Consider the following 26373-nt stretch of genomic DNA (forward strand, 5'->3'; position numbering starts at 1 on the left):
CGTCAAGTCCAGAGTTTTCTGAGCTCTCGTCTGGATTTATTTCGTCGCTTTTTTCTTCCTAGACTTCGTTTTCTGTTTGCTGTTCCTTTTGTTCCTAGAAACTTGGTTCTTTAAATAGGAGTCTCTTACTTGTCAAAAAATTGTCCTCATTTCAGTCTCTGGTTATCATGGGATTTTTTTCCCCCAAAAGTGTCTGCCTTGCTGTTTAGAACATGAACTTCCATTTCCCATACTTTGGGTTTCACACTCCGTTTAGGGGAAGGATGAGTGAATCGGTGGTGGGTTGGTCATGTGACCCAGGCATGCATCTAGCTGGGGCACAGCATCGCCAATGGGCCCATAGAAAGGTCGTGGTCCACTTGGAGCCTTGGCTTCCTGGGAACGGTAGCTCCTGGCCCGTCCTACAGGGAGGTAGACGGCCACCTGGACAAGCCCAGATGCTTAATCAAAACATCCAGGAGGCAGAGAGACCCAAGGGCTGTCTTCCATCTGCTTGGTGGGCTTGCCACTAGCCAAAGGGGACTGTCCATTTACAGTGATTAAAGCTAACTAACATCCAAGGCTCCAGGAGATGGTGAAGGACAGAAAAGCCTGGTGTGCCGCAGTCCATTGGGCTGCAAATAGTTGGATATAACTTGGCGACTGAACAACAACATCCAAGGCTCAGTTTCCCATTGCACCAGCCATGTCCAAGTGCTCAGCAGCTGTGTGGAGAGTGGCTGTTGTCCTGGACAAGGCTGGGCTCAGCCACCTCAGCCCGTGGCCGAGAAAGCAGTGGGGAGGCAAGTGCAGGACAGGGCTGGAGCTAGAGTGGGGCTGGACTCTGCTGTGTCCAGCCTGCAGCTAGTCCAGCCAGTGCAGGCATCCTTCCATCCGCCTTTTGCCCACAGCTTTTCAGGCAGAACTGAATGAAGGGCCCCCTGTTTGCAGATGGCATGTTGGGAAGAGGCACCCCTGTGATGCCCTGGGCCTGGGAATCCCCCTACACCGTCACAACATCCCAAGAACCCAGGTTCATTCTCCTGCTGAAATGGCAACTCATTCTCACCATCCACAGAATATTATGAAGAATCTCTAGAAAAGTTCTCTCATAGCTGTTCTGTACCCCAACACTGGGAGACACTTGACTACAAACTTGCACAATGAGACCATTGGAGTGAGGGCATGTGGGTCTGTCCATTATTTCTCACAACTGTGGATGAATCTACAATTATCTCAAAACAAAACAGTGAAGTTTTTATATTTATTTTTAATTGGAGGATAATTGTTTTACAATGTTGTCTTTCTGCTGTATATCAACATGAGTCAGCCATGGGTATACATATGTCAAAACACTTAGCTTTTTAAATGTCCCTTGTAATTCCTATAATGAAAATCTTTAAAAAGTTAAGCATGTCTGCCCCGGGCAGCCTAGGAGCAGATTTCGAGCGGCCTTTAAAATCACACTGAATATTTCTCATAGCGCCTGAAAACATCCCCTTGAATGAACCTGGAGATCCTGAAGGTCTCTCTGCTGATTTGGGCACTTCCCATTTGTCCAAATTTCAAATAAAGACACAACTTAAAGCCACCTGGTGCAGTTTCCCAAACTCAGCAGCATCTCTGTGTGTGAGTCCTGGGGACCTAAGTTAGGGCTCTTAGGGCCTTGGGGATCTTCCAGGCTGGATGTGGACCTGTGAGGGACTGGCCAATGCAGCTGCAGTATTTGGTTCTGCTTGATGGGTTGCTGCTGCAGATACCACTGCAGGAGGGAGGACAAGGTGTCTGCTCTGCTTGGCATCCCAGGTGGAACCTTCCTTACCCTGGAACTATATTGGGGTGTTGGTGGGTCTTCATCATGGTTGTAAATACAGAGGGTCTTGGAACTGATTTGCGGTCAGTGTCTGCCCCGTCTGTTGGACAAGTTGGTAGCACGTTGGCCTGGACATGTGTGTGGTGATGTCATGCCAGGTGGGGAGGTGAGGTGGTGGCCACAGGGAGGGTGTGGGCCTGGGTGGGAGCTCTGGTTTAAGCTCCTTCGTCACTTACTGGTTGTGTGAATGTAGACGGTGACCTGACTGCCTTATCCTTTGGTTTATCCATAAGGTGCACACAACAGAACAGCACCTGTTTCATGAGATTTTCACAAGAACTTGGGTTAAGAGGTGAAATGTGATGGGAGTAGCAGCTCCCCCAGAGTGGGCAGGGTGCTGGCAGCTGCACCAAGGCCCCCAGCAGAGGTAGGGGGTGGTCTGGACGTTACCCATGCGGCCCCTGGCAAGTTCACCATTCCACCTATCATTTCTGTGGGTTTCCCTTCTGTACTTTGTGGGAAGAGTCGGCGCAGGGAGGCAAACCTATCTGGGGTTTTACAAACTGCTGGACTTGAGGAGGGCGGGCAGAGGAAGGCCCATCTAGAGGCTGCTCCCCTCCTCCCGCCTTCTCCCCAACCCCAACCCAGGACACAGCTGTGGTCCTTCTTCCAAACTTCAGCTTGGAATGTTAGAGCTGACACAACACCCTTGACACAGGGCCCCTCCCCTGGTCTGTCCCCAGCACAAGGACCTCTTGTGGAAGCAGTGGGCCCATGCTCAGTTCCAAGAGATTAGGAGACCCGCACCCCCACTCACACACCACTGAAGCCCCCATCTGCTCCCTGGGGCAGAGTGTCCTTGGCCTCCTGCCCCTCCGCGAGTGCTGTGTGGAATCAGTTCACGCATCAGACTAGCATCCTTCCTAGGAGCGAGATAGAACATGTGGGCCCACGTGGAGCAGAGGAGCTCTATTGGCCATGGCTCCATCTCTGACCTCACAGAGACGGTGTGAGCAGGTGCTTTAAGGGCCTGCACCCCAGGGTGAGCCCTGCAGGGAAGCCTGAGTCTCAGCCTCTGGCTGTCCCCCTCTGCCTGAGTGGTCCCCATCTCCCCCGCCCTCTGTGCCAGGCTTCCGTGACCACACAGAGCACAGTGGGACAGCCTCACCCGGACACTCCTCCACTTCCAGGGCCACGTTCCCAGAGGCCCCTCGACCCAGTGACTTCCTTGGAACCAGGGTCCCTGGAAATCTCGTATCTTGAGTCATTTTACCCCAGAAAAGCAGAAAACTGAGCAATGCAACACTCTGGCTGTGACAATTGGGAGGCCCCCCCATGGCCATGTGGTGGCCACTCATCCAGCTACTCTCGCCTGGGCCACCTCCCTGGACTCTCCTCGCCTCTGCCCATGGGCAGTCTGCTGTCCCCTTTCCAGACTGGCGTCTAAACTTGGAAAGTCCCGCTTCCCCCTCAGCCCCTCCTCCCTGGGAAAGCATGAGCCAACCCCAAGCCCAGCCCCAGGGCGCCTGCTGCTTCACCCACTGGCCACGTGGGGGCCGGGACTGCAGACCAGGGCCTGTCCTCCCAGACACGGCCTCCAGATGCCGTTGCTGGCCTCGCCGCATACCCCCCGTACCCTCCACGCCAACACACACTCCGTTAGGCCTGAGTCCAGCGCGTTCTCAGCCAGGACTCCGTGGGCCGGGAGAAGCCTCTGCAGCTTCCCCCCACTTCCCCAGCTTGGTGTCCGCTGTCCAGCCAGAGGCGCTCCCTGGGATGGGGTGGGGAGTTCATCAGCCAAGTCTTGCCCTCAGTCCTCCACCTTCTCTCAGCCATGAGTCTGCACTCCCACCCCGAGCCCGTTGGTCTTTCTGATGGGCCTGAAGCTCGCAGCATCTGGGTCCACAGCCTCCATCCAGGACTCTATCCTGGGGCTTCCCGCAGAAGGCTGCTGAGGGCCCGGGGGGTGGACTCCAAGAGCCTCTTGGCTGGAGGGTGATGAGCTGAGAGGGATGTGCCCGGTTCAGCCCTCTACCTCCCAGCCAGGGTCCTGGAGCCACAGAGCGGCTGAGAGATGTACGTCCTCTGGCTGCCCCCGGGCCCCCCGCCCTGGGCGCACCCCCGCCCCCATGAGCCTCAGCCTCGGCCCACGGAGCGCATTTGCCGGTTTGGGTTTTGTACCTGCTGAAGGAAGGAATATTTCACAGTTATTAATGAAAGTGATAGCGATCCCATGTGTGTTTATCTTGGATTATGTGGTCGTTATAAGATGAAGCACCCAGGCCGTCGGTCTGCGGCTGATGCGAGAGCAGGCGAGTCTGGACGAGGTGCTTGAGGAAAGGTGTCGGGTGTAAACCCCATCTTCAAACAACCAGGCCGCATTCCAGGCTGCAGAGCCACGGCCGTGTGCAGGGCCTCGTCCGGGGCCTGGAGGAGGATGAAAGTGCGGGCGTGTGCGCTTTAGGCTCATAATGAGGGCGAGGCTCGCGGGCACGCTCACTTGGCAGCTTCCGTACTTCCTGCAACAGTTCTCTCTTTTTTTTTTCTCTCTCTCTTTTTTTTTATCCAAAGGCTGCTCTAAAGACAAATATTTTTTGTTAAACTGCTGGTAGTTCACTTTCTGCAGGAACCGTGCAATTAATCTTGTTTACATTAAAGAGACAGGTTGCCTTTGTCAGCTTTCCTGAGCTATAATTAATGAAGATCAAAAATGTTACAAAGACATAATATTGAGCTCAATGCAGATGCAGCCAAGTCACAGCTGCACCCAAGAGAGGAGAGCGGAAAACCAGCATCCCACGTCAGAAAGCGCAGGTCCCTCCTCCCCAGCCTCTCTGGCGGGTCTGCTGAGGGACACGGCTGGGCGTCAAACGGTTTTTAATGCCCCTACAATTAGGCTTTAAATGCACTTGGAGGCAGGTGCGTGTCTCCTCACTCAGCTCAAGTCATCCAGGTGTGTGGGGCTGTGGCCCCGAGGCTTGGAGCCAGGGAACTTCAGTCAGAAGGCAGTGGCCTCGGGGCCTGGTGGAGTCATGGAGCCCATGATGGGGGCAGGATGGGGGTGTCTATTTAGAGCCCTGGTTGGATGACTGTTGTTAGGAGGCGAGATGGCCTCTGGGCATCACCAAGGCCCTGCTGTGACCCCAACATCCCAGCCTGGGGACTCAGACCTCTAGCTCCCAGAAGACAGCTTGAAAGGGACCCCTCTGCCCACAAAGAAGGAACATGTCTTCTACCCGGCTCACGGAGCCGCGGTCAGCAGCCGCTGGGAGCCCACCAGCAGCACCCTGCCACAGGCAGGCTCTCAGCACAGCTGGAGGAACCAGGGCCGGTGGGTTGTGGGGACCTGGACTGAGTCACACAGTTCAGAGCTGACCCATTTCTTCAGGTCCCATTTCTTCAGAAGTCCAGACGAGAAGGAAAACTCAAAACAAATCATAAACAAAGCGCATCAGCTGCTTCGGTCGTGTCCAGCTCTGTGACTCCATGGAGGGTAGCCTGCCAGGCTCCTCTGTCCATCGGATTCTCCAGGCAAGAATACTGGAGTGGGTTGCCATTTCCTTCTCTGGGGGATCTCTCCAACCCAGGGATCGAACCCAAGTCTCATGCCTCCTGCATTGGCAGGTGGATTCTTCATCACTAGCACCACCTGGGAAACCCCATAAACCAAAGATTTTCTGCAAATTCTGGTGATATCAGACAGGAAGGAGTCAGGCAGGTGCCCTCATCATGGGTCTACAAGGGAGTCTGAGCATCCAGCCCCCACCAGCCCCAGGCCGTGTCTCAGGTGCCCAGGAGGGCTGGCAGGTGTCCGAGCCCTCAGATCTGAATGGCTGGGTGCACGGCCGGCGGGCAGTAGGCAGAAGACTGGGTGAGGACAGGGTGATCTCAGTGCAGTGGGAACACCCAGTATTCACAACCAGGCTTCATTCTCACCTGAAACTAAACCAAAAGTCACGTCCAGGTGTAAAGGACCAGTGCCAGTGCAGGTGTTCCTCACACACCTTCTCCCACCCTTCAGCCTCATAACTTCACTTTCTGGACTTTAAAAGACATCATCAAACAGGCATAACAATGATCACTGCACAGTACTTATAATAGTGACAATTGGGAGCCGACCTGAAGGTCAGATACTAGGGCACTGGCTGATTTAATTATGGCACATCCGTACTGTGAAATAGTTCAGATTGCATTAAAAAGAATGTGATCTGAGACTAATTAAGGCCACAGGGAAGGAAGAAGATAAACCATGAGCAGCATGTAAATGCTGCTATCCTAACTTCAATTCAAAGATATCTATGTCTGAACAGTAAAACACAAAGAGAATGCATCAAAATGGGTGATTTATGATTTTTATTTCCTCTTTGTATGTTTCTTTTATTTTCTAATTTCTTCATAATTGGAAACAATTCCCCAAATTGAAAATAGCCTGCATTCATTACCATTTACTGTGCACCAAGCACTGTTGTAAGCACTTTAATCCTTGCATTCTGAGTACGTCCTATTCATATTGTAGTTTTACTAATGAGACAACCACGTGCAGAAATGATTAAATTATCTGCCCAGAGTCCCACAGCTTGTAAATGATGGAGCCACACCTGGGACCCAAATCCTTCCCGCACAGGGACAGTTTGCTTTGAAGGAACCCCCACCTCACCCACAGAGGGAGTAATAGCCACATTAGGGTAGAGACAGAAGTGTGTGGGCTCCCCTGGTGGTCCTTTGGGTAAGTCTCTGAGCTCCACCCGAGGGGGGATGGTTTCCATTCCTGCTCGGGGGAAGTAGGATCGCACATGCCACATGGGGCAGCCAAACAGGCCAGTAAAGAGGCAGCAGTGTGGGCCTTGTAACCGAGATTCCCGTGGTCACAGACTGCTTGACGTTTTCTCAAAGCAAACACCCTCCTGCAGAGCAGAGGCGGGTTTGCTCGCTGTGGCGGGACAGTAACTGCCCATGTGTCCCCCGGTAACCTCAGTCCATACGGGCTCCAAGTTTAAAACCCTCCCACGTACATCCACCCCGTGCAAGGCCCTGAGGAGAGGCAGGGGGGGACCCCCGTGCCCCCAGCTCAGACCTGAGGGGAAGACACTTGCACCAGGCCACAGGTCTCAGCCGGGCTGCTCTGAGTGCAGCCGCCTGCAGGGGACAGAGTGCCCGCCGGTCCCACTCCGCCTGGATGAGCTGGGACCATGACTGTGGCCTCAGAGGAAGGAGGTGCTGGGTGGCGAAGAGACAGCAGCACCAGACAGATGCGCAGACCGGACAGACACCCCAGCAGGACTCGGGCTCCTGCACCATCAGCCAAGGAAGCCACACGGCTGTTCTGCTCAGAATCGGGGTGCATGGCGGCAGTCCCCCCAGGCCTGGGGCGGCTCCTCACATCCCAGCGAGCAGTTGCCTGTCTCAGTCGGCGATGCCACCACCTCCAGAGTCTCTAAAAGGACCGTCAAGACTAGGACACTGACCCAGCTCCTTGCCTTGGAGCAAGAACAGGCCGGGACACACACACACATGGGGAAATTGCAAGTGACTGTTCCACATGACGTGTAGTTTAACCCCATGGGGACAAGCCAGATGGGGACAGGAGCTCTGGCAAGCCCATGGCCCATGAGGCTGTGACCTCCCTCCATCCCCACAGCCTCAGGAGACTGCTGGCTGACCCAGGGGAAACTTCGCTGGGTCATCTTCTCCAGCTGCCCATCCCTGAACAAGGGGAAAAGTATGAAAAATGACTGCTCTCAAACCGGCAGAACAAGCCCCTGAGTCTGACAGGAAGGAAACAAGTTTACAAGCTCCTGGCTTCATGCTGGGACTCGAAGCGGGGGCAGCTACACTGGATGTGGGGGCACCTCCCGCCCAGTACTGCGCTCACCCGCCCTGGCACCATCCACCTCTGCCCCCAGCCCAGCTGCTCCCACGTGTTCACAACAGCTGGGCTGAGACAAGGATGCTCACAGCAAACAAGCAAACACCACCCACCTGCTCGGGGTCCTCTTGCCCCTCCAGCCTCAGGTGTCTTGGGAGTGCCGGGTGTCAGGCATCAGGGGAGCTGGCGCCTCGTCCAAACAAGAGGGACTAGGATACACTGGAACCAAACACTCCCGAATCTTCAAAGGTCTGGGGTGGTGAGGGTCACAGCAAAGACCCGCCAAGGGAGGCCGGGGGATGCCGACTCCACCACCCCCACTCCTAAGCCTCAGCCGGCCCCAGGGACAGCTGTCCCGCTCTCACGGGACCCCCGAAGTTAGATGAAACCCAGTCCACATTGAACTGACTTGGCCCTCAGACCCTCCCTGCTCCAGCCACCCCAGCCCCTCCCTGTGCCCCCAGGACCCCTGGCAGAAAGAGAAACAGACCTGGTTTGGTGTGCCACGGCTCTGCCACCTCTGTCTGTGTGACCTCAGGCAAGCTGCTCAACCTCTCTGAGCCTCCGCCAGCTCAGTGAGTCAAGTGGGGTTCCTTAAGTGCCAAATTCCGACTCTGGGGGGTGAAATGAAGCCAGTGCACGGGTGAGGCTGAGTCTGGGCCACTTGGCCCTCCACTCACCCTGCACAAAGTCTCCAGTCCCCAAACACGGGTGCCCGAGGAAACCCACAGAGGTTTCTCTTTCCCCTTGTGGTTTCCGTCAGCTGCCGGCTTACGGAGCTGTGGCTTCGCCATCACCAGAACCTCCAGTCTCCAAGGGGAGAGACATCCCCAGAGTGCCCTCGACAGCTGGGACCAGGCTGCCCACCCCGCCAGCCGGACTTGTTTCCCTGCCGGACACATGTTCATCCCCGCTGCTGGGTGAGGGCCCCAGACGGCTGAGGACTCCGGGCTCTGTGGAGGAGGGGCCTGTCAGAGCAGGGCTCTCGGCACTCACCGTCTGTCCAGGGAGCCTGGGAGGTATCCTCGGGCTCCCCTGATGTTTCCCTCCTGCCAGCCTTCCCTTCTCCGGGCTCACGGAGCCAGAACCCACAATCGCCTATCTGCAGTGACCAACAGGCCACGGACACAGTGAGCAAGGGGCTGGATGATGAAGGGGTGCTGTGATGATGGGTGCTGTGATGAAGGGGCACAGTGAGGAAGGGGCGCGGGAAGGCCTCCCTCAGGTGGAGGTTCTGTGTGCTCGGGTGGAGGATGTGTGGTGCAGACCATCCAACTCGCCACCTGCACGCTGGAAACGAGTGGGATTTCCTGTGAGTTCATCACACCCCATAAAGCTGCTTGCTTTTTAAAGTGCAGTCTTAACAATTAGAACGTAAGAGTCAGTGCTGTGAACCAAAACTACCAGCTACTGTTCTGAGGGCACACGAGAGTCTGATCATTTCTAACCCCATCTCCACTGTTTCTGTGCATGCGGGGCCCACACTTGGTGACCCTGACCCGGGGGGCCCTTACCCCCTCCCCTCCACCTGGTGAAGCTCGGGGCTGTCGAGAGCCTGAGTGCACAGCTCTACGCCTCCCCGCACTAGGAACCCCTTTTCACTGTCTGGGCTCTAGGCCTCAAAGGGAGGCACCAGGGCAGCCAGTGTCTGGGCCCTGTCCTCGCCGTCCCCTCCCTTTCAGGCCACTGTCAGGAGACCCCGGAGGCTTCTGCCACCCAGGCAGGAGCTACCTAATTACCAGGATAACATCCTGGAGTGGGAGCCAGCTGAGGTTCCCTCGGGGTGAACAGTTAACAGCAGTGGTTCAGCTCCTTCTTGCTGCCTCCTGCTGGTGCTGATTTAGAAGCTAATGATTCTGGTGCCAATGGATTATTTCCTTCAATTTCCTCTATTTAACGGGTCTCTTACATCAAATTAGTGCCTCTCATTTGGCTGGTGTGGTTGGGATTCCAGGGTCTGTGTCCACAAATGGTCTACTGCATCCTTGATTTGGTTGTGCTGTTGAGCTGAACTGCTGTGGCCAAGCACCACCTCCCAGGGGTCCAGACACAGCAGAAGCTGGCCTGGCAGGGGCGGGCACGGGGCGGCTTGTTGGCGGTGGGGAAAGGGTAGGCTGGGAGGGTCATCTTCCCAACATCGCTGAGCAAAGGACAGAGGACAGTGAGCTTGGGGGAGACCTGCACAGGGGTCCCCACTTCCTGAAACACAGTGCAGGAGATGGCTCACAGTCCACTGCTAAGACAGGAGGCGAGAGTAGTGACCCTGAGCTGCTGTCCCTCCTCCTTGCTCTCTGCCTTTGCAGGGCGTCCTCCCTTCTCTGGGTCTAGGGCAGCCTTTCTGATTTCCCCGCACACGATGCCCAATAGCACCCACAACTTTATTCCCTTTGTTGTTGTTCAGTCGCTAAGTCCTATCCGACTCTCTGGTACCCCATGGACTACAGCACGCCAGACTTCCCTGTCCTTCACCATCTCCCAGAGCTTGCTCAAACTCATGTCCACCAAACCATCTAATCTTCTGTCACCCCCTTCTCCTCCTCCCTTCAATCTTTCCCAGCATCAGGGTCTTTTCCAGTGAATTGGCTCTTCCCATTAGGTGGCCAAAGCATTGGAGCTTCATCTTCAGCCTCAGTCCTTCCAGTGAACATTCAGGGTTGATTTCTTTAGGATTGCCTGGTTTGATTTCCTTGCTAAAGGACTCTTAAAAGTCTTCTCCAGCACTACAGTTTGAAAGCATCAGTTCTTCACTGCTCAGCCTTCTTTATGATCCAACTCTCACATCCGTACATGACTATTGGAAAAACCACAGCTTTGACTATATGGACCTTTGTCAGCAAAGTGAATATGCTGCCTAGGTTTATCATAGCTTTCCTTCCAAGGAACAAGTGTCTTTTAATTTCACGGCTCCAGTCACTGTCCACAGTGATTTTGGAGCCCAAGAAAATAAAGTCTGCCACTGTTTCCATTTTTTCCCATTTAGTTGCCATGATGTGATAGGACCAGATGCCATGATCTTAGTTTTTTCAATGTTGAGTTTTAAGCCAGTTTTTTCACTCTCCTCTTTCACCTTCATTAAAAGGCTCTTTAGTTCCTCTTTGCTTTCTGCCATAAGGGTGTCATCAGCATATCTGAAGTTTTTGGTATTTCTCCAGGCAATCTTGATTCCAGTTTGTGTTTCATCCAGTCTGGCATTTCCCATGATGTACTCTGCATATAAGTTAAAAATAAGCAGGGTGACAATATACAATCTTGACATACTCCTTTCCCAATTTGGAACCAGTTGGTTGTTCCATATCCGGTTCCAACTGTTGCTTCTTGACCTGCATACAGGTTTCTCAGGAGGCAGGTCAGGTGATCTGGTATTCTCATCTCTTAAAGAATTTTCCACAGTTTGCTGTTTTTTGTTTGTTGCTTATTCCCTTCCTCGGTGTTTATCTCACAGTCAGCCAAATTATGGGGTATCATCTGGCAGGGAGGGTCTTCCCAGGTAAAGAACCCATCTGCCAAATGCAGGAGACATAAGAGATGTGGGTTCAGTCTCTGAGTCTGGAAGATCCCCTGGAGGAGGACCCACTCCAATATTCTTGCCTAGAGAATCCAATGGACAGAGGAGCCTGGCGAGCTATAGCCCTTGGGGCTGCAAAGAGTTGGGCATGACTGAGCGACTGAGCAAACATGTACACCTGTCAGGCATCGTGTCAATTTGTGGTTCAGCCTAGTCTAGAGGAGATGTTCAACAAACATTGCATGGGTGGATGGACTGATGGGCAGATGAATGTGGAGAGATGACCTGCATATTTAAGTGCTAGAGAGCAGTTGCTATTATGTTTCAACAAAATTTCGTGTTTATATGAGCACCCTTGAAGAAGGAAATGGCAACCCACACCAGTACTCTTGTTTGAAGAATCCCATGGACAGAGAAACCTGGTTGACTACAGTCCATGGGATCACAAAGAGTCAGACATGACTGACGTGACTTAGCACACATGCACGCACAAGCATCCTAGAAAAACTTGCCTTTTGTATCTAAAGCAATGTATTTTAGTTAAAGCAACCTTCCTGATTTTTACCCTGGAAATGCTTTCCCTCGATTATGAAAAGGCAATAAAGTAGGGACTTTTTTAAAAGCTTCACCAGGCTCACCAGTTGTAATAAGATCTTTCAGCTGTGAGGTATTAAGTGAAACAGAAATGAGTAGAACTCTGTGAACACCGGTCTTACAGCAGGAGTTTTTCACAGCAAAACTGCTCTCCTGCTGAACTTTCTGGCTGGATAAATTCTGGCCACGTTCAACTCATGAGCTTCCTGCACCGGGTCCAGCCCCACTTCCATCATTGCGCTCACACACAGGCTCCTGCTGAATGGCCAAGGAGCTTCTAAGAAGCCCAAACCGGGGATGACAATCATAATGGCAATGCTGGTGTGAACTTAGGGACCTTCTAAGGCTATGGCTGTGCACAGCACCTCGGGGACAATTACCATGGTCACTGGTCTATATGTAGGAAAATAAAAGCAAACAAGAAAAGCTGAGCAACATAGAAAGAGAAATATGAACAGAAATGCCGACGGTTTCCTTGCTCTTCCTGCCTCCCTGGGTTCTGAAGAGCTAATGCCCAGCAGGACTCGAGACTGTGTGACATGCTTGTCTGTGTTAGCAAGGGTCCTTTGGTACCAAAGCCACAAGGGGCCAAAAGTTAACGCACACTTCTGGCATTACATTTATTCCATGTGTACAAGATTATCTATTTTCTGAGTATTATTTCAATTAAAATGAACAAATGAAGCCAGGGCACTTATTTTAATCTTTCAGCTCAAATAACCAGCTTCTTTGTCAACTTCCCCTGAGGAGGCCTGATGGGTTGAACCTTCTGTGGCCTCTTGGTCCTCCATGTGGATTTCTCCAGCCCCTGCCCACTCAGTGACCCTCCCCCGCTGCCTCCTATGTTCACTATTCAACCCCTACCTGCCCCTGAAACTCCTGCTTGCATGTGAGAGCCCACCAACCCTGACCTCTGTTAGCCTTGGAAGAGACGATGACAGGTGTTGCACCCACATCCTCTGATGAGCACCCAATGGCCACTTGATGCATCCATGGCCCACAGGCTGAATGAGAAGCAGAACCTGGGGCCCTGTGTCTATCCTGAGAGGCAAGTCTGGGGGTGCAGTCAGGAGGTCCCTGAGGGAACAGCCTCCAGCAGAGAAGGGGAGGCCTTGGACCTCAAGACGATTACACACAGGTGTTCCCACAAATGTGATTCCTACGTCACAAGACAATGTGGACACTGCCTGCCACCTGGTGACCTACTGGAGGCCGCTTACCTGTCAGAGTCCTCAGGTCTCACCAAGGTGTGGTGTGAATGCCCCCAGTGGTCCCCTCCTGCCTGCATCCTGCTCGGCCCCTCACCCTCTGTCTCTGGGGTCCCTCTCAAGAGTCTCCAGCCTCGGCCTCTCCCTGACCACCAGTTCCTCCCAATCTCGTCACGGGGGTCACAGGACAGTGGCTCCTGCCGTCTCACTCGTGTCTCCAGTCGTCTGACCTCTGAGGCTGGCAGATGCCTGTGATGCTCACATCCTGGCACAGCCCGCCTGGCAGCATCAGTGAGCTGGAAACCTCTTGGAGTTTCCAGAAAGCCCTCCACCAGGCGGGACGGGACTCCCAGGATTCCTGCCAACAGGATTCACGGCCCGAGCAGCAGCCGGCCCTGGTGGCTGAAGAGCCAGGAGGCTTCCTGAGCGGCTGCCCCCTGCCAATGCCGTCCCCCCCACCCGACCCTGACCCCAACTCAGCCCCTGGACCAGGCTGAGAGGACGCACATGACCCCTGGCCTCCGGGAATACCTTTACCCTGGGCCCTGCTCTGATCTGCTGCTCCCTCGGAGTCCAGCACTGCTCTGAAGAGGACAGCTCGACTGCTTCACACCCAGCACCCCCTCGCCCGAGCAGCCCCCAACACATTTGACCTACAAGTGAGGCCCAGGAGGTTCCCAAGAGGCCCAGCTCCACTCGCGGGGCCCAAGTGTTGCTTGAGCCTTGGTCCTGGTTGACCTTCACAACTTGAGCACGAGCCTCCTGTGTCAGCAGATCTGGGACCTGCGAAGATGGTGCCTCTCCCGAGAAAGCCCTCCTGAACCCGGGATGAGAGGCCAGGGCTCAGGCCGGTCACCAGGGCACCCACAGCCCCTCCAGGGCATCCGAGGATACTCAGGCCACAAGGTTGCAATCCTGGCCCTGCACACGCCCTCCTTCCTAGGGAGTCACTGTGGATGACAGAAATGCAGCGAAACCACAGGCTCGATTTTGTTTCTTATCCATGCACTGCTCTTCCAGGAGCCCGGACAGCCCTGAGCTACACCGGCCCTCTGGGTTTATAGGGAAGCCCTCCCAGGCGCAGCTATAATTAGAAATCAACTGAGGCAGAAACCCCAGTCTGGTCCTTGGCCAGGCTCCAGGGCTGTTAATTTAGGAAATCCACTCTCCTGACCCCGGCAGGCTGCCCCCAGGGCTGATCCTAAGTTCCGGCCTTTGTGTACACCTTCCCTGCCCACCTGGCAGGCGCAGGCCCGCCTCCCCACTCCCCGCCTGCCCCAGCTTGCTCCTTGCTAGAAGAAAACACCCAGGAGTTCACCGCCGGGTGGCTGGCGCTTTCATCTGGCCCCGTCCACTCGGGGTTTTCAACCGTAAACAGAGTTCTGAATGCAGGACTGTGTGTGTGGGGGAGTGAAGAAGGCAGGATTTGTGTCAAGAGATTCCAGAAAACTAGCCCCTCCCCAAAGCCACCTGACACTACTGGGGTGAGAGACAGGCCAACAGGGGTGCCATCCGGAAAGATCTTGGCCCCCAGGTCCCTGTCTCTATCCCCTGTCTTTCCCTGGTGTCCCAGGCAGTGGCGGGGGCAGGGGGTGTCCTCCCCAAACCTTGCAGCCTTTCCTGCTGGTCAGAGTTCACGTGTACACCCCTACTTCCTGGAAGTGATAGCTCCCCACAGCCTCCCTCAATCTGGGGTCACTCCTGCTCCCCCCGCCCACAACAAAAAGTCACTGTTGAAAAGCCAGTGGCTGTCCCTGCAGACCTGCTGTGTGTGTCAGGAACTTTACAGACAAAGCAGGACCCGCTGGGCTGAGGGCCTGGGATAGCGGTCGTCAGAACAACGAACAAGCACCAACTCTCATGGTCCCACCTGCTCCTTGTGGAGCTATTAGCAAGGGGAGGCCCCAGCCTGAGTGGCTGGTGGATTTAGACCCCTCCCCCGGGGACCGGCATCCCACTGGGCGCTTCTCCCAAATGCCTTGCTGAGCTTAGTCCTGCGGGTTTAGACAGAAGGTCCGGCTGCTCCACCCTCCCCTGACCCCCAACTTTCCCCTACGGTGACTTGTGGCCGCTTTTCTCCTGGGGCCGTGGGGACCCTGCATGGTAGACACGAGGTCCCCAGAACGGGAGCAGGCCTAGAGCATCAGGGCTGCAGCTCTAGCTATCTGCTCTGTGCCGGTGGGGACTGTGGGTTTCCATGACCAACGATGGTCACCACGGGGACTCGGGTGGGGGTGACCTTGGGGACTTAGTTAGGCCAGCTGACCTTGACTCTGAGTCACTGGTTGATTCTGGAAGCTTCTCCTCTACCCCAGCATCAGAACAGGGTGTGCTTTTGTCAGGAATTCAAACCCTGAGTCCAGGTGGGACAGCAGGGGCCCAGGTGTGGCCACCGGGGTGCAAGGGGCCTGGGCTCAGCTTAAAACCTTCCAGGAGGCCCCTCGGAGTGAACGTGGGGCTGGACAGGGCCTGGGATCCCGAGCAGCCCCCTGCTGATGAAGTGTGTCTTTCAGGTGACCCCTCGGGACAGGATGGCCCACAGGGAAAGCCGCACAGGGATGGCCTGGCTGCCTGTCCTGCTGGTAAGTGGCCGGGGCGCCCATGCCCCAGGGTATTGCTAGTGGGAGCTCCCATGTGGCCATGTCCTTCACTAGCCATGTCCCTCTCAGCCTGTCTGTGCAGCAGCCATGCGGTGGTCACACGCCACTGCCCCCACCTTCACCAGGCTCTCCAGGGCAAAGCCCTGACCAGCCCCCCGCCAGAGGCGGTCACTGGCCTGAGAGCTCCCCTCACCCAGCTCTATGGTCTGTGTGGTGGTGCCCAGCCCAGCGCCCCGGTGCCAAGTTCCACCCCCTAGGCCACCGAACGGGGAAAGTCAAGCCCCGAGCTCCCTGTGAGCTGAGGCACCAGTGATTGGGGGCTGCGGGAAGGGGCCTCCCGGCTTTGAGGGGGAGTCCAGGGAGCTCCCGGTGCGGAGCGTTTGGGATGAGGCCTCTGACAGGCGAGGACTGCCAGGTCATTAGCGGAAGGGGTCCCCCCCAGGGTTCCTCCACCACAACCTCCAGGTGCCGACCGGAGACAGTGGGGGTCTCCAAGGGCGAGTGGAGGCCAAAGGAGCCCCTTCCTCGAGGCAGGCGTCCCTGGTGTGCTGGGCCGGCGCGGAGGAGGCCAGCTGTGGCGAGAATGAGTTCTACAACCAAACCACCGGACTGTGCCACGAGTGTCCGCAGTGCGCGCCGGGGGAGGAGCCCTACCTGGTAAGCCCGGCCCTGGAGCGCGGCCCCGCGGGGTGTAGGGAGCGGCCGGAGGACGGGTATCCCGCCCGCATGGCTGGCCGGGGTGGACCGCCCTCCTTTGGGAAGAGCTCTGCACAGACCACCTGCTAAGTGCTGGGAACCTGAATGTGGCTGCGGTGTTTGGGGTCCTGGCGCCAAGTGTGAACGCCCAGGGCCGTCAGCCTGGCCGGATGAGTTTATCCTGGCGCCAGCAGGAGGGGCAGCATCGGACCAGTGGGGGCAGCGGGGACCCCGGGCTCAGAGCAGATGGGGAAGGGCTGCGGGTAGGACAGTCCACGCCCCGAGAGAGGAGATCCTGGGAGCAGCCGGTGCGACCGGCGCATAGGAAACTCGGGGTCGGGTGGTGGTCGTCATGGCAATGCAGCCGCTGACCCACCTGTGTCCCATCCTTCCCTGGCCAGTCCTGCGGCTATGGCACCAGGGACGAAGACTATGGCTGCGTCCCCTGCCCCGCGGAGAAGTTCTCCAAGGGCGGCTACCAGATCTGCCGGCGCCACAAGGACTGCGAGGGCTTCTTCCGCGCCACGGTGCTGACCCCGGGGGACACAGAGCGCGACGCTGAGTGTGGGCCCTGCTTGCCTGGGTGAGCTCCGTGTTGCCCTGCCCATGTCCCCCTCCCGGGCATGGGTCCCACGGGGAGGAGGGTCACACATCTCCAGCACTCGGGGTGGGGACAGGGTAGGGGGGTGGGGGTGGTAGGGCACATGTCTCCTGGTGGGGGTCCCACCACGTTCCACCTGCAGGGCAGCCCACCGAGGCTCCATGTCTGTGTCCCTAAGAGGACCTCATCATCATAGCATCTCTGACCACCCAAATCAAGCAGATGTGTTGAATACTTAAAAGGAGACAACACATGTGGAGAGAGGAAAGAAAAACCAAGATATTTTTGGTATTTTTAGTATTCTGGAAAAAACTGAGGGTGAAAAGCTACTAATATTTGTAGTCAAGGCTATGGTGTTTCCAGTAGTCATGTATGGATGTGAGAGGTAGACCATAAAGAAGGCTGAGCGGCGAAGAACTGATGCTTTTGAACTATGGTGTTAGAGAAGACTTTTGAGAGTTCTTTGGGCTGCAAGGAGATCAAACCAGTCAATCCTAAAGGAAATCAACCCTGAATATTCACTTGAAGGACTGATGCTGAAGCTCCAATACTTTGGCTACCTAATGGGAAGAGCTGACTCATTGGAGAAGACCCAGATGCTGGGAAATATTGAAGACAGGAGGAGAATGGGGGCGACAGAGGATGAGATGGTTGGATGGCATCACCAACTCAATGGACATGAGTTTGAGCAAACTCAGGGAGATGGTGATGGACAGGGAAGCCTGGTGTGCTGCAGTCTAAGGCATCGCATGGGGTTGAAAAGAGTGAGACATGACTTAGTGAGCACTGAACAACAATGGAAATATTTGAGACATATGGTTCCTGTAATTCCTCCACAATTCTGTTGTGTATCGAAGTCTTCCCATAAAAACCAAAGTACAATTAGCCTGAAAGACATAGTCTTCCTTCAAGACAGCAGATTTCCTTTGGGAGGTGGAAAATATAGCCCTGAAACCAAGTGACTGCCTCCCTCTGGTGGCCACACAACCTGTGCTACCAAGGGTTGCAGAGAGCAGTGGTGTAGGCTTCCTGGTGGTGATAACGGTAGAGGTGATGGAGGTGGTTATGATGAAGGTGATGATGGCAATGGTCATGGTGATGATGGAAGTGGTGGTGGAGGTGGTCATGGTGATGATGGAGGTGGTGGTGGAGGTGATGATGGAGGTAGTCATGGTGATGATGGAGGTGGTGATGGCAGTGGTCATGGTGATGATGGAGGAGGTGGTAGAGGTGATGATGGTGGTGGTCATGGCAGCAGCAGCATTTTGAACACTGCACCATATCTTGTAGCTGGCTTGTCACCTGTTATTCACCCTCTCCGAACCACTGTATTGAATTAAGAGGAGATAGAAAATAAGAATATATCCAAACAAGAGCACTAGGCATTAGTCTATAAGAAAAAGGAAATTCAGAAAGACCCTCCAAGGGAGAAAGAAATTGAAAGTGAAAGACCCTTTAACATGAGGAGCTATCTTAAGCTTGCAGAAAATAACCTCAGTTCAGATATGTTCCTAGGGGGCCTCCAATTCCACCACCATCTCTGCTGTTGACTAACCCCACCCCCAGTCTCTCCAGTTTCCCGTCTTTGGTTCAGACCAACTTCTTGAGCTGCAGATTTCTGTCTGACAAGCTCTGACACAGAGGACAAGCCAAACGTTTTTGTCAAATAGGTGAAAAAAAAAAACAAACCCGTCTTAACAGCGAGCTGTCCACGTGCTTTCGTGTTGAGAAAGGCTGTAGAGGAGGCCGAGGGACAGAGCTCCAGGAGGCCTCCCCGGGTGTCGCCTCCCCCAGGACAAGCTTTCACTGACCATGTCCACTCCCTGCTGGCCCCCTAGGATGGGGTGAGGTTCATGGTGGCTTCTATCCGCCTGCTCAAGGGAGGGGAAAGGGAGCCTAGGAGCCCCCCCCAAGGAAGCAGGTCTTTGGGGAGAAGCTATGTCCCCATGGATATGGAGGAAGATTCTAGAGGCCCCATCTGAACCTTAGTTTTTGTCTTGAGCTCCTCATCTTAATCAACCTTTGAGGAACAGGAGAAGAAAGAAAGAACTAGGGAAACACACAGTTTAGACCAGAATGTGGGAAATCTGGGCTTTACAGAAAGACAAAGGGCCCCAGAGCTCGATGTGAGTACCTGGCGTTGTACGTTGGATCGAGGGAAACCTGCTGAAGCTGCTGAACAGGCATTCACACCCCCGCCCGCCCAGGACAGGCCGAGTGAGCTTTGAAAAGAAAAACCCAACAATTGGATGGTTCTGTGCACTGCAGGTACCAGAAACCAGTGAGGGGTCGAATTCAGGCTCAGTTAGAGGATGCCCATGAGGGCTCCCAGAGGAACATGCTGGAACATTGCAAACCTGGTCTTGGGGTCGTTCAGCTCATCACACCGCTGGAGCTGGGCACCGCTCAGAGGACACCCTCCTGGGGGAAGGGCCTCTGAGCCAGAAAGACAGAGGGGAGCTGCAGGGTGGGGAGCAGCTTCACCCGGGAGCTTATGTGTGGGAGCCTTGGCCCCGTGGACCCCTCCCCCACCTTCCTGAGGTGCCCAGCACAGGCTGGGGGGAGGGATCAGGAGCAACCACCATCGCTTGGAAGCTGTGGGGGGGAAGCCTGGCACCCTGAGCAGGTGTTCCTGCAGGTGGCTCCCCGGGCAGCAGAGTGTGCATGTGAGCGCCTATGTGTAAACCTGCCTGGTGTGGCTCCTCTGGGGGGTGTTCTGAGATCGGCTAATTCCTGTTTACAAGACGCACAGGGTCTGAGGATGAAAGGCTCTGAGGAAGGGCAGGCAGTGATGGTCACAGCAGGATTACTGACGGTCTAGCCCTCGGAGGCTGGAGTCCAGGATCCCGCACCCCAGCCTCACCCCCCTGTCACGGGGCCAGGCGCACAAGGCTGATAAACAAGAGATTAGAAAACAACCACAGGCAGACCCAGCCGAGGGCAGGGTCTTTTCATCTGGAGTTTATGAAGGGATAGCACTGCCAGCAGCTCTTTACTCACCGATATCTCCTGATGTAAACAGCTCGAGTGTTTATGGAACGCGGGCCCAGAGAGGCCGAGCCCTTTGGGGACTGGGAGACCTGAGTGGGCGCAGGCACAGACCTCTGGGAGGGCCCCGGGGGTGGCAGGGTCATGGCTGGCAGGCTGACATGGCAGGAGGGAGCTTCCTAGGTGTGAAGTCTTGTGGACAGCCATGCCTGAAGGCCTTGACCTTCTGGTAGAGATACAGCCCCATCGTGAGCTCACCGGATGCCCTTACCTGAGGAGGAGGCAGGTGACTCTGGTTGTGACCTGGCTGCATCTCAGGCCATCTGCCCTGACCATGCTAGACAGGGCCAAGGTCTCTGCTGCGGCCACACGCTCCAGTCAGCCCCACTCCATCCCAGTCAGCAAGTGTCCAGCTCTTCCAGGAGCTCCCAGGGGCTCCTAGACACCCCTGCCCATAACTGCGCCCAGCTTCAAACTGTGTCCTTGTGGGGGGGGGGGCACACCTCCTCCTTGGGGCCCCCACCCCATGCCTAGCTATGATGGTTAGAGAATAAGCCGTGGTCATGCCCGCTCACCTGTCTGCTCTGTCTACCCCCGCACCTGCACAGCTACTACATGCTGGAAAACAGACCGAGGAACATCTACGGCCTGGTATGCTACTCCTGCCTGCTGGCACCCCCCAACACCAAGGAATGTGAGTGTCTGCCCCGTCCAAGGTCCTGACCAGCCCTGACACCTCTCCTAGCTTGGGAGCCACGAGCTGGCTCTGGACCGCGGGGACACAGAGATGCTCCCGAGGGCAGGCGGGTGGGCAGCAGGTCCCTGGGAGCTGGGGAGGATTGGGTGGCAGAACCATACATCAGACGGGGGCTGACACCAGTTGAGGGACCTCTGTAAGCCTCAGTTTTCTGGGGGTGCTAAAATCTGAACCATTCATCTCTTGCGATCCGGGCAAACACCCACAACGCCAAGGTGTTTTGGTGAGAACTGCAAAGCACTTGGCACTGGTAAGTTCTCACACATGTTGTTTCAACCAGCCGAGGCCAAGGGAAGCCTGCAGAGGACCACAGGGAACATGATGTAAACACTGAGGCCGTCGGTTTGGCCTCACCTCTGGCTGCCTCCTTCCCACCCTAACTCTGGTTTGATGCTCGTGGGTCCTATTTAGGAGGAAGGTCTGGGGACCCCCTGCATCAGAGAGGGTGGCGGATGGCCTCCTGGCTCTGTGGTCAGGAGACACGGATGAGGTGGGACAGGTGGACAGATGGAAGACAAGACAACTGGGAGGGAAGGAGGAGTCTGGTCAGCACCGGGACCCCCCCTCCCACACCCGGGAGTTCCAGGGTCCACATTGGGGCCCTGCCCTCCTGGTTCTCCATGAGACCCTGCCCTCCCCATCTTCTCACAATATCTTGTCAAGGAGACAAGACTTTTAGGAGGGCCTGCTTCCTAAAAGCACCAGGAGGAAGGGAGGAGGCCGAGAGGAGACAGTAGTGCCTTTCTTGCCTTGAGATCCGCTGGGAGAGATGTTCCAGGCAGCAGAGCTGCGGGCAGCAGGGGCTGTGAGGCAGGACTGACGCCTGCATGGAAGGCATTCCCTCCTTCCCACAGTCCCTAAGCAGATGAACCTGGCAAGGACAGTTTGTAGGTCTTTAAAGCTGAGCTTTCCCACCCAGCCAGATGCTAATTAATTCATAAATTAGAGGAGGCCCAGGTTTCCCTGGTGGCTCAGTGGTGTAGAACCCGCCTGCCAATGCAGGAGACACAAAAGATGCGGGTTCGATCCCTGGGTCAGGAAGATCCCCTGGAGGAGGGTATGGCAACCCATTCGAGTATTCTTGCCTGGGAAATCCCACGGACAGAGGAGCCTGGTGGGCTGCCATCCATGGGGTCACAAAGAGTTGGACAGACTAAGCAACTGAACACACAGAGGCCCGGGGCTGCCCGCAGGACGTGGGGCGGCTGGCTTCGATCCTGGCCCAGGGAGCTCTGGGATGCAATCCTGTCCTGGAAGACACTAGACACCCCTACCCACTAACGATGGAATGTTGGGTTCATGCAGCTCCTCCCCATGGAACTTCATCTAAAAGGTCACGGGGCCTGTGTCCTTATTCAGGCCAGACGGTGCTAGCCACCCGCAGCCAGAGAGCTCTCAGCCTGGGAGGAGCCCCCTTCTCTCCTCCAACATGAGGCCCATTGTGTGGAGGAACAAGCAGAGTCCCTGGCCCCCAGCCCATAATTAACTGCTTATCTAAAGAGCAGCCCCAGCCAGACCCCTGGGAGCTCACAGGATCCGGTCCTAAAGAAGCCCAGTAAAGAAGTGAGGCGGAGCCCAGTAAGGAAGTGAGGCTGAGTCCAGGAACCTGGAGTCCTGCTGGACAACCTTGGAAGTCACTTGACCTCTGTTTGTCCATCTGGGAAATGGGGCGATGCATTCAGCGAAGCTTCACAGGCCGATGTGGGGAGTGGAGACTGCTTGGGTCGTGGTCTCCAGGGTGGGCTCCGCCCCTCACTCTGCACTCACCTTCCATCCTGGGCTCCTGCTCAAGGGTCAGCAGACAGGCCTGAAAGGCCGACTGTGACCAACTGACCAGCTGCCGGGAGGCCCAGTCTAGGAAAACCAGGGGTCAGTCAGGTCTCTGGGCCCTAGGGCTGCCCTCCTAGGCCCAATGTCAGGGGTCCCGAGCCCCTCTGCCTCCCGCCTGGATGCTGCCTCTAGTTGGATGTGATTACCTTGGCTGCCCCCCAAAAGTCAGCCCCCCAACACCCCAGGTTGCTGACAGTGGACCCTACAGGTCACATGAGAGAGCATGGTATGGACCCCACATCTCAGGGCTGGAGCGGCCAGGCCCTGAGAAGATGTCCTGAGGCCAGAGCCCTGGGCTGCTCCCCCTTCCTGGTGTGCTGTGACCGCTGGAGAAGTGCAGAGTGGGACCTCGTGACAGCGTCCACTCCTGGGGAGATCCTTGACTGGGCACAGCTTCCTCATCCACCTGCCCGTCCAGTGTTGTGGGCAAGAAGGTGCCCGAGGAGCCCGGTTCAGGGCAAGTTCACTGCCTGATGGCCTGTGTGCAGCACGGACGCGGCAGCAGGCACCTTCCTCTCCAGCCAGGGTCAAGGAGGAGCTGTTCCAGGGAAGGAGGCCTGGAGCCAAGTCCAGAAGCACCAGCCAGTCCATCCTCACGCCCCCTAGTGGTACCATGAGGAGGTGACGCCTTGGCCCCCGCAGCCGGCTGAATTCCTGCTGTTCCTGACTGAGTTTCTCCGCCAGTTATGCACATCTACCGCTCGCTCCTGTCACGCGCATAGCAGCAGATCCCGGGGCCGAGATGCATCCCCTGTGAGCAGCTAGGCCCTGACGGCTCTGCGGTTGCCTCAGCCTCCGCACCAGGGCCACCCTGTAGGAATCCATAAATTGTCCTTAAAAATCCAAGCCGTTACCTACATGGAGGAGCCCAGGCTGGACTCTAATACAAACCATTGCCCACAGCCCGTGAAGTTTAACAGACCAGGGACCCCAGTGACTCCTGCGTCCAGCCCTGTGCCTGGAGCTCAAAGACCCCGGAGGACAGTGGACGACAACTCACTGCCCCCCACCCCACCCTACCCCCACCCCCCATTCCCCCAGCCAGCTCCTGAGTCATCGCTGCTGAGTAGAACTTGCTCTGTTTGCCAATAGACCTTGTCTGTTCTGTCCAGCCTCGCCCACCCTTGTTACAATATGCCTCTCTTTGCTCCTTCAGAGCTGGGCTCTAAGAGGAAGCCTTGTGGACAGGGGGCAGACCCGGCAACCACTCAACACCTAGGGACATTCTCACCTCAGCATCCAGCCCAGGAGACACGTGCTGGATGGACCGAAACCTCCCAACACCGAAGACCCATGCTGGTGCCCAGTGAGCCCTCACGGGGCCGCCCAGGGTCCAGTGGGGCTGTCCTGAGGGCTCAGCCCACAAAGGTGCCCCCCTCTGCCACACAGCACCCTCCACTGTCAGATGTGCTCAGAGCGGGCCTTGTGTCTGATCTCCTGGGGTCCGCGAGGAGCTCGGGGCTGTGCAGGCAACGCCAGCTGGAGGCCCCTGGGGAACCACAAATCGGGGCAGAGGCCCAGCTGCCACCTGATGGGGTGCAGGCGCCCGAGGGTGCAGGGATGTGTCACTGTGTGCCAGCCCTGCCCATCGGGGCAAAGGCGTTTCGTAAGCCTGGCCGCTGGCAGCTTGAGCTGTCTTTAGACCACAGGCCCGGGCGTGTCTGTGTCCCCAAGCCTGTCACCGCCCCATGGGCAAGCCCAGCCGAGAGGGACAGGAACAGACAGAGAAGGCAGACACCCACACACAGAGCCCACGGGCGTTTGTCTTCCTGAGATGTGGCTTCAGCTGCCTCAAGTCCTTCAAACACACAGGTCGGTCTGGTTCCCAGGGAACAGTCTGTTTTTGAGAGGAAACTGGCTGGTGCTTGATGCTGCCCTGTGAGAGAAGGCAGAATCAATTCAGTCCTGCTTAAATCTCATTTCAATTATGAGATGCATCGTAAACTGGGGGGTGGGTTGGAGAAGGGCTGAGGGAGGTCCATCTGGGCTCTGGACACACACGGGAGCCCAGGAGAGGAGGGAAGACCGCCCGGTGTCCCTCCCCACACCGCCCCTGCCACCTGCTGTCCCCTCACTGCAGCCCCTACACGGGCTCCGGGCGGTCCTGGCAGGTCCGTGCCCCAGGCTCCGGGGATGTGAAGGGCCGCCAAGGCCCCCATGCCCTCAGCCCTGCCCTCTTGTCAGGAGCGCTAAGACTCACCCAAAGGCCTGCCCTCCGCAGGCAGGCAGCGTGGGGAATCGGCCTCCCTGCTTGCTGCATGTGGAGAGCTGGGGGCAGCCCCGACAGTGATGGAGGGCAAAGGGCAAAGGCCAGGAGCTCAGAGGGTGAAGGGGCTGGGCTGTAGGAGCCAAAATCTCCAGCCAAGACGCCTCTGGTCTGGACATCAGACCAGCCGGCAGCATTCCAAGGATGAGCAAGGCCACCCTGGTGGGGGGAGCGTGGCTGGGGGTACTGTGTGCCCCCACCCTCAGCAAGGCCATCCTGGTGTGGGGGAGCATCTACCGGACCGTGCCCCGCCCCACCCCCTCAATGCTCTCCAGGCAGGGTTCATTTTCTAACTAACAGAAGCATGGTCACTTGGGGGCAGTCCCAGCCTGCCATCCTTCCTGGCCTCCGCCCTCTGGTATCTGTAGTTTCCTGCCGACTTTAAAAGGCGAGAAGGTCAGTTCCCCGTTTGCTTGCTGGACATGGACAGACGGGGACGATTCAGCCGGGAGTCCCCCCGCCACCATCCCTGGAGCTGTGATATAGAAATTTGCTCTCCCCAGAGGCCCCACGGGGCACTGCCCAGGTCCAGGTCCCACAAGGCAGGGAGGGCCAGCCTTGGACGTGGGGCTCACTGTCCCCACTCAGGCAAGCCCTTGGCATGAATGTCCCCAGACCCAGAGAGAAAAGCAAGACAGGAGGAAACATGAGAACAAGACCCTCCTTGTGTGTGTGCGCTAGGTCGCTTCAGTCATGTACGACTCTTCACAACCCCATGGATGGTAAACAAAATGAGATCCTCCCTACTAACCCCAAACCTCAAATCCTGCCTAAGAAAGGCCCACCATCAGGCGACTTGATAGGACAGCCTGCCTGTGGCTCAACTGACCACAGAACCAGATTCCAAGTCATCCTTGCTGGGAGACACCTCTTACGATGGAGCCGAGTTTATGAATCATGGTTAAAGGGAAGGAAACCTCATCTCTGTTCTAACACCGTTTGGTCACAACTATTTTAGAAACTTGTCAAAGGAAAATCCTGGAGAAAAATGCATCAAAATGTCAACTCTAGACCTCAAGGCTGTGGGTGAACCTTTTGCTTCACTCATGTTCTGATGTTTTCCCTATGTTTTATCATGAGTGTGTATTAAAAGTATTAACAGTCTATCCCTGTTTGATCAATGGAAGGAACCACTCTGGTGTCCCCCCAAACTCACATGCGCACTTGCCCCACACCTGCTCATGGGGACCAAGTCTGAATCTTGGACTGAGCAGGTGTGACCCCACGTGTTCAGTGTAAGGAGCAAGGACCCTGGAGAGGTTAGGGGCTCTCCGGGATGAAGGTGCCCCTGGCCCAGCCCTTTCCTCATGAGGATCTTCCTCACGAAGACTCTGGATCCCTGGGGCCGGGGTTCCCCCTGCAACCTGTGCTCCGTCTCTGAGGCTGAGGCGATGGGGCTCTCTTGAGGGACCCACGATCGGTCACCACTGTCCCTGCAGGTGTAGGAGCCGCCTCAGGAGTTTCCGCCAACTTCCCCCGCACGCCTGGCAGCAGCACCCTGTCCCCGCCCCAGCTCGCCCACAAAGGTAAGTGGGGGCGCAGGTACAGGCCCAAGAGGGAGATGGGGGTGAGGGGAGACAGGCGACTAGCAGGACGGGACCTCCCACCTCCCTCACATCCCTCACGTGACAACCACACTGGGAGTTAGTGATTTCTCTGCGAGAGGGGAC

General features: G+C 56.2%; 1 protein-coding gene across 1 annotated transcript in view; it reads left to right on the forward strand.

The window, feature by feature from the left end:
- EDAR (ectodysplasin A receptor) overlaps window positions 1-26373 on the forward strand; it is a 52263-nt gene that overhangs the window by 18633 nt on the left and 7257 nt on the right. Inside the window, exons 2-6 of the mRNA XM_070478926.1 lie at window positions 15479-15547; window positions 16100-16222; window positions 16663-16844; window positions 20459-20544; window positions 26143-26229. Of these exons, the coding sequence (XP_070335027.1) occupies window positions 15497-15547; window positions 16100-16222; window positions 16663-16844; window positions 20459-20544; window positions 26143-26229 (529 nt within the window). The 5' untranslated portion in view covers window positions 15479-15496. The remainder of the gene's footprint in view (window positions 1-15478; window positions 15548-16099; window positions 16223-16662; window positions 16845-20458; window positions 20545-26142; window positions 26230-26373) is intronic.

The sequence above is a fragment of the Odocoileus virginianus genome, chromosome 2, assembly GCF_023699985.2.
Source record: "Odocoileus virginianus isolate 20LAN1187 ecotype Illinois chromosome 2, Ovbor_1.2, whole genome shotgun sequence".
Taxonomy (NCBI): domain Eukaryota; kingdom Metazoa; phylum Chordata; class Mammalia; order Artiodactyla; family Cervidae; genus Odocoileus; species Odocoileus virginianus.